General features: G+C 37.8%; 1 protein-coding gene across 4 annotated transcripts in view; it reads left to right on the top strand.

The window, feature by feature from the left end:
- The window catches only part of sik3 (SIK family kinase 3), a 69,197-nt gene that overhangs the window by 32,060 nt on the left and 23,400 nt on the right, over positions 1–13,737 (top strand). For all 4 annotated transcript variants that reach the window (XM_061918957.1, XM_061918955.1, XM_061918958.1 and 1 more), the window contains exons 6-13: positions 500–623; positions 6,334–6,452; positions 7,484–7,594; positions 8,008–8,142; positions 10,118–10,195; positions 11,924–12,033; positions 12,256–12,412; positions 12,520–12,669. In XM_061918957.1, the coding sequence (XP_061774941.1) occupies positions 500–623; positions 6,334–6,452; positions 7,484–7,594; positions 8,008–8,142; positions 10,118–10,195; positions 11,924–12,033; positions 12,256–12,412; positions 12,520–12,669 (984 nt within the window). The remainder of the gene's footprint in view (positions 1–499; positions 624–6,333; positions 6,453–7,483; positions 7,595–8,007; positions 8,143–10,117; positions 10,196–11,923; positions 12,034–12,255; positions 12,413–12,519; positions 12,670–13,737) is intronic.

The raw sequence follows: 13,737 nt of genomic DNA, 5'->3' as shown, positions 1-13,737 counted from the left end.
CAGCAGATTTTGTCACATTTTCAGTGGACCCATAATAAATTAATAAAAGAACCAAACTTTATGAATGCAAGTATGTGCTCCAATCACTCTATCACAAAAAAATAAGAGTTGTAGAAATTATTGGAAACTCAAGACCGCCATGACATTATGTTCTTCAGTAGTTAGTTTATGTAAACCTTTGACGACGACTACATGCATAACAAAAAGTATGTCTTGCATGTATGGAATAATTGACAGGAAAGAATCATTGAAAGTTGAAGGATTTTACATTTTTATGTAATCGGCAGCTTTCTTCTGGACATGGGTCTTATCCAAATTTATGAGTCTACATTTTATCCCTGACATTAGTTTTCTGAATCCCCACAAACAGTGTTTTGGAATGGAAAAAGTGCATATCTACAAATATTTTGACAGCTTTTGGGTGACAGATTTGTTTGAGCCAATATTAATTTATTCATTTTCATATGATTTATTATTATGTTCTCTCCTATCTGTTCAGAGCTTAGGTGTGGTGTTATATGTGTTGGTGTGTGGTGCCCTTCCTTTTGACGGCAGTACTCTACAGAATTTGCGAGCACGTGTCTTAAGTGGAAAGTTCCGAATCCCCTTCTTTATGTCTACAGGTAGGAGCTCTTCTTCTCTAACCAGTTGTAGAATAATGTCACTAATGTATTTCTGTGTCATTAAGCTGAGCAAGTAATATTAAAATATAACATTTCGGATATCGATGGCATTGCATTGTAGAAAGAGTTAAGCTTTGTCATTAATACCCTATTGATGGGAAAAAAAGAGTGTCTTTTTCAAAAACTGTTTTTAGAAACATGTTTTTTAAGACAAGAGTTATCATTTTTTAGAGTCATGTTTTCAATGGCAGTCATGTCATTTTTAATTCCCATATTTTATTGATCATACTTCTTAGCTGCTTAGCAGTTGTTTGATGACTTCGCTTCAGGGCTAACTGTAATCTTAAAGGCCTACTGAAATTAGATTTTCTTATTTAAACGGGGATAGCAGGTCCATTCTATGTGTCATACTTGATCATTTCATGATATTGCCATATTTTTGCTGAAAGGATTTAGTACAGAACATCCACGATAAAGTTTGCAACTGTCGCTGTTAAGAGAAAAGCCCTGCCTCTACCGGAAGTCGCAGACGATGACGTCACAAGTGTGGGGGCTCCTCACATATTCAGAGTGATTTTAACGGGAGCCTCCAACAAAAAGTGCTATTCGGACCGAGAAAACGACAATTTCCCCAATAATTTGAGCGAGGACGAAATATTTGTGTTTGAGGATATGATATTGGTAGCGACGGACAAGAAAAAAAGAAAAGAAAAAAAAGAGTTAAAAAAAAAAATCAACGAGATTGCATTGGGACAGATTCCGATGTTTTTAAACACATTTACTAGGATAATTCTGGGAAATCCCTTATCTTTCTTTTGTGTTGCTAGTGTTTTAGTGAGTTTAATATTACCTGATAGTCGGAGGTGTGTGTCCACGGGTGTGTTGACGTGGAGTGTCTCAGTCAACGGCTGCTATGGACGGCATAAGTTCAGCTTTTCTCCGGTAAGAACCGACTTTTTAACCACTATTTTCTCACCGAAACCTGCTGGTTGACATTCGGTTGGGATCCATGTCTGCTTGACCGCATTCTGATCCATAGTAAAGTTTCCCATTCGGGAATTTTAAACAAGGAATCACCATGTGTTTGTGTGGCTAAAGGCTAAAGCTTCCCAACTCCATCTTTCTTCTGTGACTTCTCCAATATTCATTTAACAAATTGCAAAAGATTCAGCAACACAGATCTCCAAAATACTGTGTAATTATGCCGTTAAAGCAGACGACTTTTACCTGTGTGTGTGCGTAGCGCTCATACTTCCTAAAAACGCGTGACGTCTTGCGTACACGTCATCATTCAACGTTTCCAAAGCGAAACTCCCGGGAATTTTAAAATTGTAATTTAGTAAACTAAAAAAGCCGTATTGGGATGTGTTGCAATGTTAATATTTCATCATTGATATATAAACTATCAGACTGCGTGGTGGGTAGTAGTGGGTTTCAGTAGACCTTCAAAATTAGCATCACAGCTCTTCCAATTTTATTGCGAAGAGTAAATGTTAAACGTTCAGCTAGTGCAGTTCATTCGAGTTCCAAGTGATAACGCAACCCTGTTGCACACCAAACAAGCAGGCCTGGGTGCCATTTGCGGCCGGCAGTTAATATTATGTAGTCCGATACATTTTATATTACAACATTATACAAATAATTAAAAAAATAATATAATTGCCATAAACAACGCCCTTCCCTCCAAAAAAAAGAATTAGGACCTGAAAACCAAAATGATCTGTCATACTGTAAATTGTGTTTGATCGTTCCCATTAGGGTTGGGTATCGAGTATCGATTGGAACCGGGACTAACTTTCCGATTCTCCCGGAATCGTTCAAAAGTTTAAATTTTTATTCCTAGTTCGATACCCAGTCCCCCGACCGGAAAACAATTATGAGTCCGCCGACCCGGAAGATGAAGCCGCTAAACACCAACGAAGAAGCGCCCACCGCCGGAAGTGTTAGCATAGCCGAGCCTATGTAGCCGAGCGAATCAGTCAAGTATGGATGGCAGGCGTCGACGGTCGAAAGTGTGTCTTTATTTTACTAAAAAAAAATGAAATATCGGCGAAATGTAACACGTGCGACAGGACTGTTTCGTGCTTAGGAGGGTGCACGTCGAACATGATGAAGCACCTCCGAGTTCAAGGAGTACAAATAAATGCGTGTCCCGTCTTCGACAGGAGACACTATCTGTCCAGAACGCTCACGCATCCTGCCTGAGAAGGCGGATATTGTCATTTTCCTAAACAAGAACTGTCTCTGATTTTATACTGTACCTGCTGCTAATCTGGACTGGGTTTTGCAAGTTGTTTCTTATTGTTTATTTACTTTTCTGCACCAGGTTAGCTTATCAGTGGGAGCACGGTAACATGTTTTAGTACCTGCAGCATCATACACTTCCATCCATCCATTTCCTACCGCTTATTCCCCTTTTTTGGGTCGCGGGGGGCGCTGGCGCCTATCTCTTGTGTGTGTAAATGTGTTTTCATGAGGTTTTCAAAAATAAAGCTCTCTTGATGAAAGTGTACCCCTGTGAAAATGTATTCATAATTGATAATATTTATATTGAAGCTCATAGATTTGATATTTATATTCTATTTGAAAACAGCCATGTGAGGAATTTATAGTAAAGTTCATAAAAAGTTAATAGAATTAAAATTGATGGCGAATGTCAGGACTATTTCATTAAGAAATACTTTAGGTTAGCTAGCTCATTTAAAATATCCCAAACTTTTTTTTGACCATGACTTTTAAAAAAATTTTTTAAAGAAAGAATCAGAATCAAGAATCGTCGTGGAATCGGAATCGAAACTCTGAATCGGAATCGTTCGAATTCAAACGATACCCAACCTTAGTTCCCATGCGTCCTTGTTACGATGAATGTGTTACTACAAATATATGGTTCGTTTATAATCGTGCTAAGAGTCCTTAAAAAGATTGGAGTTGGTGGAAAAATATTGGAAAAGAATAATACCGAGAAGAAATTTGTTTTTGTGGTTGTCATCACGAACATTCTGCAGTAAACAAAGCATCATTGATGTTGTGAATACTATAAGACTTTTATGTCAAGTTAACATTTACTAAACAAACACTTTCTAATGGAATATTAGTATATTTCTCCTTTAATTGCTTGTGTACATCAGCGCTTCATACCAGTGCTGTGGCAAACAGCATGCGGTGACCCACATTGTGGAGTTTTTAAAACTCAATTACTGTATCTTCTATTGAATGAAAAAACATTCAAGTGCAGTTTGAATTTGAGGTACTGTAAAATATGTACCAACAAATAAAACAAGTTTCCTACCACTTGTCCCTTTCGAATGATATGAAAAAAATAATCGTGACCATTTTATTTGGCCATATCGGCCAGCCGTAGTTGAATGTGTTTAAAAAATACTCATACACACACACTGCCATCCTTAGTTTTGTTTTAAATAACTAAAATAACTAGACACAATGTTAGAAACCCACAATTTTGCATGTTTTGTATTTCTTATGCTTCACTGATCGTGTTTTAGTGAGAGTATTTTATGTGTTAATAGCTAAGCTTTTATTGTTTTAGATATTTGTTTGTACTTAAGAACTTAAAGATTAATTTAATTTAAATAAAAATTGCATTGCAAATGAAATCTTTTATTTTTTCTGGTAGACGGTCTACTCTTTGGTTGTCCTATTGTTTCAACAGTCCTTGAACGCAGAGTAAACACCTCCGTCTCGTATTTCTCAGATCTATTACTTTGATGACAGCACAACTCAATAGGCTCAATGTGCACAGTTGAATATCTTTGTTGTTCAAACAGTAATTTGTTTATGTAAGTTTAGATTAAGTAATTTTTTCATAATGGGGAAAAATGTTAATGTCTCTTGTTTTCATGTTACCATTTAAACTAGCGCAAGTCAGTCCCTGAGTTTAACAAAGTGCAGTTATCAATCACAGTTTTTCAATGATTTTAATTTAAAACGCTAATACTAATTGTCGGCAGTTTTACTGGGGTTATTATCGTTCATTGCTAGATCCCTAGTTAGAGCCAGCTCAGTTTACATCCGGACGTTACATCACCCACAACCCAACATGGCACCGTTGGATTTTACGTGAATCGATGCTCTGTCGAACCAGCAAGATTTAATTGGTGCCAAAAAAGGACAGAACTCTGTGCACATCCCTAGTTACTTTAGTTTACAGTGATGCATTTTCACTAGTCCTGGTTTTGTTTGCTTGTTTTCAAAGAGTGGTGTTTACACCTGTTTGACAAACTTCCCCTGAATGTGTAGTGTTTATTCTCTAATGCCAGACTAAGAGGCTTATTACCATCGAATTATTCAACAAACCAACTAAAACCCCCTTTTAAGAATTTTCAGTTTTGGTTGATTTTGGCGGCGCCACTGGACCCAAGCCACAGTGTTTTGCCAGAAGTAAGACCACATTTTCCTTGATGACCACCACAGATAGCTTCAAACTGACATGATGTCTGCTGTAATATTGGCAGGGACTACAAATATCACGTCTCTAATGGCTATGCTGATGTTAAATATCAGACAGCATCAAAAAATCATCTTGGATTGAGCTACAAACAAGACGCTACTATCAAGAATGTATCGGGGCAGATGCAGGTCGGAAACAAAGAAAGACCGGCGGGAGTTTTTTTTTAAGGAAGTAGTGTGGAACTGCGAACAATCAAGCTGGTGGCTATTTATTGCTACCTCACACATTTACAATAGCTAAATTTGGAATTATCATTTTGATTTGAGCATCAAAAGTCACCTACTAGTCTAGCAGGAACAGAGCCAAAGCATAATCGGCTGAAAAAAAATCCCTTCTCATCTTCGAGCTTGCTGCAGTGACTGAAAGCCGGGCCAATGTTGATCATTGACTGTCCTTTTATCTGGGTAGCCTTCCTTTTTCTCTCTATCGCTCTCCTCTAACAAAACTTTTTATTTCTTTTGTTGTTTTGCAGCTTCTGCCATGATAGCACTAATTGCATGTAGGCGCCCTTTTTTTTGTTTTGTTTTCTGGCGAACATAGGCGTTCACATCGACTTCTGTCTTTTTAACAAATAGGGAAAGGGAGTGACGTATGCATTAAAGCAAGTCAGCATATTTGTAGTTTTTGTCTGGCAGGGTTCCTGCCCCCCTCCTCAAAGTTGTTTAGTGCCAGTAAAAGTGATACAGGCCCCCTCAGGCCATGACAGCTGTCTTCAACCAGTTCTACTGTAAGTCAAACTATCATCTCAAAAGTTATTAAAATATTCTATGACGGTTAAGAGGTTACTTAATGCTGCTTTAAGGTAGCAGTAGTATGCTTTCTCCTTACTACACACAGTTGGCTGTTGGAAATACCATCATCAGTAACAAAATGCTTCAGAAGTTTTGTCAGTGTGCTCTGCTTTCTATTTCTCGGTGTGTGACAGATTGGCCTGTTTGCATAAACGTTTGGACTCCTCGTATAAGACATGTTTTTTTGTACACTATTTGGATTCAAGTCAGTATAGCAGTAAAGAAAAATACTCTGCAGTCTTTTGTATAAATGCAGATGAGAAACACCTCAATGTTCCGTGTATAGAGTTTTTTTTCTGCAAAATAGTTGGATAAAACCCAAGCTTTGCATGTTCTTCCACAACTTATCTGAATCGATTTTAAGTCTTAATTTTGTGTCTTGGAATCTTTTGTATCCAGCAACATTCATACATCCCATATAATAATTCACAATATAATTGTGTTTCTACAGATTGTGAGTACTTGATCAGACACATGTTGGTGTTGGAGCCCAGCAGGCGGCTGAGCATGGAACAGATATGTAAGAACAAGTGGATGAGACAAGGCGACCCAGACAATGATTTTGATAGGGTGAGTGTTCAGATTAGTAACATACACTTCAGAATTCCAATAACAATATTGTTATGAGCCTTATCTTTAATATATTTCATGAGTTATATTTAGAGATGGGTACACTCACATTCAGACTGATAGGGTACCAATTCCCTGTACCTAGTACCCCGGTACTCAACAGTTCCAATTTTTATTCATGTGGTCATATGTTAATTTATTTAACGATAAAAACATTTTTTTCTATTTATTTAATATTTTACACAATGCTGATAATGACAACTCTGCTCTCAAGTTGTTATATCTTGTTGTCTTGCACTTCTGACTTGTTTGCTGGAATGCAATTATTTTAATTTGTCTTAGGTGTGTTGCCGTAGTCACAAAGTAGTCTTTGCCCCAAATTGAATTTGCCATTTGTCTTTTGTTGAGCTCTACAAAGTGTTGTTTCTATAAGTATTGTGCCTATTACAAACCAACTGTTTGATTGTATCTAACGTGCATCTTAGTAGTAGTTTTGTTTACTAAATTTGAAGGTGTTCAAATCGTCATGAAAAATCACTAATGCAGCGGGTATATGGCATATCCAATTAAGCTAGCCGGTTTTGAAAAGGGGAGCCCTATTTTTGAGCGCTTTATATCAAGCAATTCTGCGTGTCTGTATGGAAAATTGTAACATTACCTTAGAGGCAGTCCGCTATAAATACGTCTGTTTGCCTGCCTAGCGACGTCACGTGCAACAAAGGTATCAAAATATAGTATTGTTTGATTTTACGTAAATTGGTACAATCTACTTTGTTTGGTACGTATAAAAATATTGAATTTTGTACCCATCCCTAGTTATTTTTAATATGACTGTCTTATTTATGTTTGTGATGTCACAAAGTTTAAATAGCTAAGCTAAAAATGCTGCATCTTTCACCATTTAAATGTTTTTGAAGAATCATCATAGACTTTGCATCACAATGGCTTTGGCGATTTTAACATCCAACCTGTGTTGTATACTGTTATTTGTTTTATCATTGATTGAACTTTCATTACTTGTTCCCAACCAGTTGATAGCAGAGTGTGAGCAAGTTAAGACTGACAGGGAAACCGAACTCATCAATGAGCAGGTGCTGATAGCCATGATCGAGATGGGCCTGGACCGAGAACGCACCATAAAGGTCAGGCTAAAATCCTGGCATTCACTGACCGCAACATCATGAGCCCTTGCAACATCCAAGATATAAGAAATCTAAAAAAGATAAAAGTACTCTTTGATGTAGTCAGGTAGATTTTGTACTTGACTCATTTGGCTACATGAGAGAGTAAATATTAGACAAAGCTCTGTGCTGCAAGGCAGTCTTACACCTGTGCAATATATATATGATAAATTAATACTTATTTGACTATCAATCAAAGCTTTACAATTATCCATCCATCCATTTATGCCGCTTGTCCTTAATGTCGGGGGTGAGGATGGATATCATAAAATTGTGCAAGTGGTCATAATGTCAGTGTATATTTTCGGGCGAAAGAGCGGTTGACTTTTAAAAATATACATTTTAAATTTGAACCTTTTTCTTCTTCTTTTCAGTCCCTACAAACAGATGCATATGATCACTACAGCGCCATCTACAGTTTGCTATCCGACCGTCTCAAGAAACACAAGACTCTGCGTGTCGCTCCACCCACACCACGCCCCATTAGTTATTCCCTTAACACTCTACAGGTAAATAATTTTCAATGTCTATACAGTGGAACCTCCAAAGTTGAGCACAATTTAGATTTCACTGTCAGTGCTGCTGTACTATAGGAATCTCAGAAAACCAAGAGCTGTTGAATGCTCAACAATTTATATTTATTTTTTACCTACTTAATTACATGTGGATTTCAGCCATGGCAAGGGGACATTTTATTCAAGAAGAGCGTAAAGGCAGCAAGAAACCGCTGTCAAAGATTCTGGCTCATTATATTGGAGCATCCAGAACTATGGCACAGCAAACAGGAAGGCAAATATTAGTGTTCGTGTTTTATTTTTGTCATTTCTACCAGTTTATCCGTCATCAAAACTTATGACATTGTAGTATTTGGTTTTGCCTTTTTAATTTGTATGGGGCCAAAGCCTTTATTCAATCAACGTAGCTTAAAGTACGAGTAGAGTGGAAAAAAAAAGTTGACTTCATCCGCATTATTGTGTTTTATTGTATCCCTTAAACCATATCCAATTGTATTTACAATCCGCAAAGCATTTGAAAATACTATCTAAACATCACAAAATGCCACAAATTCAGTCAGCCATTTTGAGTATTCCTCTCCAAATGACCTTCGGCTATTTTTAGGGATTGACGTCACTGGAGGAACGCTTTTGCACTCTGACCATATTATAAGATAAGTCATATTGAAAATACGCAAAAATTAGAAAGAGATGTGCCGTCTATCATTCACAATCCCTATAAAAGTCATGAACACACGTTTTTCTTTTTTTATGCATTCTGAGTTGTAAATAAATAAAAAGTCCGCTAACAATTGGGTCAATGGGAACTCCCTATTGGCCCACAGAACTCTTTAAATAAACATGTAAAACCTGCAAACAATACCATATTTATATTTTGTGACCTGAATATTAACCAAATATTAGTAATGTTGTTTTTGTAAGCGCTAACGCAGACAAAGTATTTTAGCATTGATAACAGAGCTAACTGTAGTTTATGCTGCACTGGACTCAGAGAGACTTTCATGTAATTACAAAATTAAGCTAAAGATGGCAGCAATGCAAAATATATAGATGCAAAGTTGCAAACTGCCGTAAAAAAGAAAAATAACATCACTCGGCACGTAAGCATTGAAAGGGCGATGTCTTGTTTGCTGCCGGATCTACAACTGCTGCATTGCGTCTAGATTAGAAATCATGCCTCTCATCTGAGTAATAGGAGGATTCGGCCATTAATCTAGGAGTACTTCATCTGTGACATTCATTTTATACCCGGAGATGGAGACAAACTACAACAGAAGACCGCGTCAGCAGCAACTTTTTTAACCCTTTTGAATGGATTATAAGTAATTATTGATCTAAACTGAAAGAGTCATCATCACATTGAGAACATATATCGTACAGTAAGCAATTGTTTAAGTTTATGTTTGTAGTTTGTATTTGTTGTTTAAAACTTAGCAATGCTCGTACATGATGCTTTGTGTTTCACTAAAGCTGGAACTGTTTAGCAGAGCTTCTAAAACTTGTAGCTCACCCTCCTTATATTCAGGATCACCAATATAAGTTTCTGGACCATCATTTGTCCAAAAGTAGTCGTTACTGGCTCTCACAAAGTCTGCATGATTTGCATTGTTGTTTGTGTGGAAGGGAGATGCGGTTCCTACATCTACAGCACACAATCACATGACTGGCTCGCTCATTATGTCTCAAAATGGCTTGGGAATGTCCGTGAGATTGATACAATTCTGATCATATCTATTTACTCGCAAACTTTGCAAGTCTTTAGGTGTCATAAATCAGATATATGTTAATAGTTTCAGATGGAGCCAAGTGTTTTTTCCACTCTACGGGTACTCTAAAGTGTAAATGCCATTCTGCTAAAATGGAGTCACTTAAAGCTACGTGCCAATCCCACTACTGTAAGAGGATTGTTTCAAATATGAGTGCAATCCTGACCTGACCTTTTTGTGTCTGCCTGTGTTTCTTTTCCTAGTTGGATCCACAGGGTAATCCAGTTAGCATAACTGTTCCTCATGTTCAGCTCATCAACCCAGAGAACCAGATTGTTGAGGTAAGTTGAATAATATAGAATAAGACTTTGTCATTGCACTTCAAATGTACAATGAAATGTGTTTTCAGTACAACTGGTCCAAGATTATATATACAAGGATAGACAGAACAGGAAGACTGATGGGTTCCTACCTAGCGGGTGGGAGGGGTGGGGGCGACCATTTGAGACAAGGAAACAATATGAGCACATATTACTACGTGCAAAACTTTTGACTTGAAATGGGGCAGGGGCCGTCCGGCCTGAAATTGCAGCTTCCATGGGTGCCACTTGTCGTCATTCAGACTGTGGAAGCGGCGAAGGTGTGGGATGGAAGTTGGGGCGTATTAGTCCATTGTTGCCTGTGTCCACAAGCCTGGAAGTCACTCCGTTCAGCGTCACAGCCTTTTGCCTCCTTCCCCAGGGGGACATTTGCATTAACACAGCTGCTTGCTATAAAGGCTTTCGAGGTCTGCTCAATACAGTAAAAGACTTCGTAGGTATCCTCGAAGGAAGGGATTTCAAAGAATCTTTTGCGGCAATGGTCTCACTTTGTGTGCTTACAGAGTAACCCTGCCAAAGCCCGTGCAGAGCGAGCTGAGTTGTAGATAAGGACTGTTTTAGTTAATGCAAGCATGCCCATTCCAGTAGGTATGTCTGTTGTAGTTGTTCATTCTGTCTCTGAAATTGATCATAATTTCGCCTCGCATAGCAGAAAGCTTCTCCAAGATGTTATCCAGTTTGCGATTCTGTTCAGAAATCGCCAAAGTCTGAGTGCCCACTGCCCTGCCCATCCCATCAATCTTGACAGGCAGCCTTTGGGATTTGTCGATGACCAGAGCAATGCTCAATCCAATCAGCAGATGACCTGGTACCGTGGTTTCAAATAGATAGGCGTCTTCAATGTCTTTGAAGGAAAGCATCACCAGGCACACAACCCCCCGCTTCTCCCTCAAGTCTATCATGTAATTGGCAGCAAACGTTCTGTCAGGACAGGCGATGAGCTTCTCATCGAGAATATCTTGTCTATTGCATTGAGACCAGTTTATCAATTCCATGTTTTAGATTTCAGAACAAAAAAGAGGCTCTTAGAAAGTTAAGACGAGACAAAGAAGCAAAAGCAGGAGAGGGAAGGGAGGCGTTCGCCTTCGTTGAGAGCCAGAGAGATCACTCATTTGCATCATATAATTGTTCAGATAGTTAAGAACTAACAATGAATAAAAGAAAGTGGCTAGGAGAAATGATCAATTATTAGATGCATTACAATTGAAACATGGAGTATTCTGAATCGATAGACAAACGTCCAAATATCTATTGTTTAAATATATTTTAAAAAGTCATGTAGATGGTTCTAAAATTAGTGTGAGGGCTCAGAGATCCACACAAGTTTGGTACACTTTATTTCATTCAGTTGAATGATAAGTGTCACATTTCCTAAAACAATAATAAAACTCAATAATCTGAATGTCAAAACATTTGTGTCCATAATAAAGACGTGTTATTTCATTAATGCCATCGCAAATAATTGACAGCTTTGACTTTGCACCAAGGAAATAATCAAAATGACCTAAAATAATGCAATAAATAAAGAACATTTCTGTAACGCAGCAATTATGTTGCACAAAAACGGGCCAAGGCAAGTATGCGCAACGAGGACTGAGAAAAGGAAGGGGGAATCACAGCCAAGTTAGGCACGGTACAAATAATTTCGTGCGACAGTGCCCTTAACCAATAAACTGTGTTTTTGCTTAGCCTGAGGGCACCATGGCACTGGACAGTGATGAAGGTGAAGAGCCATCTCCTGAAGCTATGGCTCGTTACCTCTCAATGAGGCGGCACACTGTGGGGGTACCAGACCAAAGGTAACTCAAAAACTGATATTTCTTCAGACTTCAGATATTGACAAGCACTTTCTAACTTCGAATTATTACCTGTCTTGTTCTGTGTGGCAGTTTAGATTATTTTTAACAAGTGTCTTTCTTTGGGCTACCATGACTTTTTCAGAGCAATCAGAGCTTGGTACGATGCTAAGAAACTGCTATTAAAAACCCGCTCACTAATATTTTTTTACCTTTTTTTCGTAGGACAGCGATGCAGGAGGACCTTCAGAAATTGCCATCGGGTTTTCCTCGTGGAGCAGTGCCTCAGCCCCCTTTTCCTCAACTCTCGCCAGCAATGGGACAAATGCACACTCTCATGCCAACCCAAAGCCTACAGCCCACACAACAGTTGGAGTACAAGGTATGGTCATGTAGGTCTAGTCCTCTATAACTGGTTATGAATCCTCAATATTGCAGTTTATGTGCCAGGACTAAATATCACTTGATTAATGTTCTTGTTTATTTCAGGAGCAGTCTTTGTTGCAACCACCCACTCTGCAGTTACTCAATGGCATGGGACCACTGGGTCGACGAGCTTCAGATGGTGGTGCCAATATCCAACTACATGCTCAACTTTTGAAGAGGCCCCGGGGTCCATCACCACTTGTTACCAGTCCAGTGAGTGATAACATACATATATTATATGTGTGTGTGTGTATATATATATGTGTGTGTATATATATATATATATATATATATATATATATATATATATATATATATATGTGTATATGTGTGTGTGTATATATACATACATATATATATATATATATATATATATATATATATATATATATATATATATATATATATATATATGTATGTATACAAACACATTAATACATACTAGGAATGCACCGATCGATCGGCGTTATCGTCACATTTCCTGGATTGCCTGATTATTGACTTTCAATACATTTGACAAAAAACGATCACTTCTGGTTGGTACCGGTACTTTTATTTTTTGTCCACAGCCTGACAGAGGTGCAGCTGCTAACTGTGCACTTTCATACACAGTGTAGCTGCACCCCTAAGGTAATAATCGTCACATCCATTGCAGAGAATAAACTGTATTTTCTTACTATTACACTTATCACTGTAGGGCGGGGCTATACATATATATATACAGTATATATTATTGTATACCACCAGGAATCCAATTCAAATTTTGTTCCTAGCAGTTCAAGTCAATCAGAACTGTATAATATATATTTATAAAGGCATGGTTTCTGATTAATTTCAGTTAGTGTATATGTAAAAAGTAAGTAATATGTTAAGGTACATATACAGTACCGTCTACTACCGACTTGGGCTGATAAATCAATCGAACAATAAATGAAAAGGAATCCGATAATTTTGCCGGCATTGATAAATTGCCTCTTTTGTTTTTCTTGCTTTCTGGCTTTCAAACAAGCTGCACAAGGGTTCACATTGCATCGCTTTCAATAGAAATAAATGGGTGCAATGACCCCTCTTGTCTGTCATCCATAATATTTGTCTTTGAGGGTGGATGCAGGACCACTAGCTTAACACACACACCCGATGCATGGACAGAGCCATGCTCTTCGAGGTGTTACTTTTTTCATTATTTTTGTTATTAGTGTTTAATAAAAAGCACTGTAAGGTAACAAAAGTCAGGAAAAAAGACATTGATTACAAAGCCAAATATTTTGTCTTTAAAACAAA

The sequence above is a fragment of the Nerophis ophidion genome, linkage group LG13 (assembly GCF_033978795.1).
Source record: "Nerophis ophidion isolate RoL-2023_Sa linkage group LG13, RoL_Noph_v1.0, whole genome shotgun sequence".
Lineage (NCBI taxonomy): Eukaryota > Metazoa > Chordata > Actinopteri > Syngnathiformes > Syngnathidae > Nerophis > Nerophis ophidion.
The sequence above is the reverse complement of the archived record's forward strand: the minus strand, read 5'-3'. Positions and strand labels throughout refer to the sequence as shown.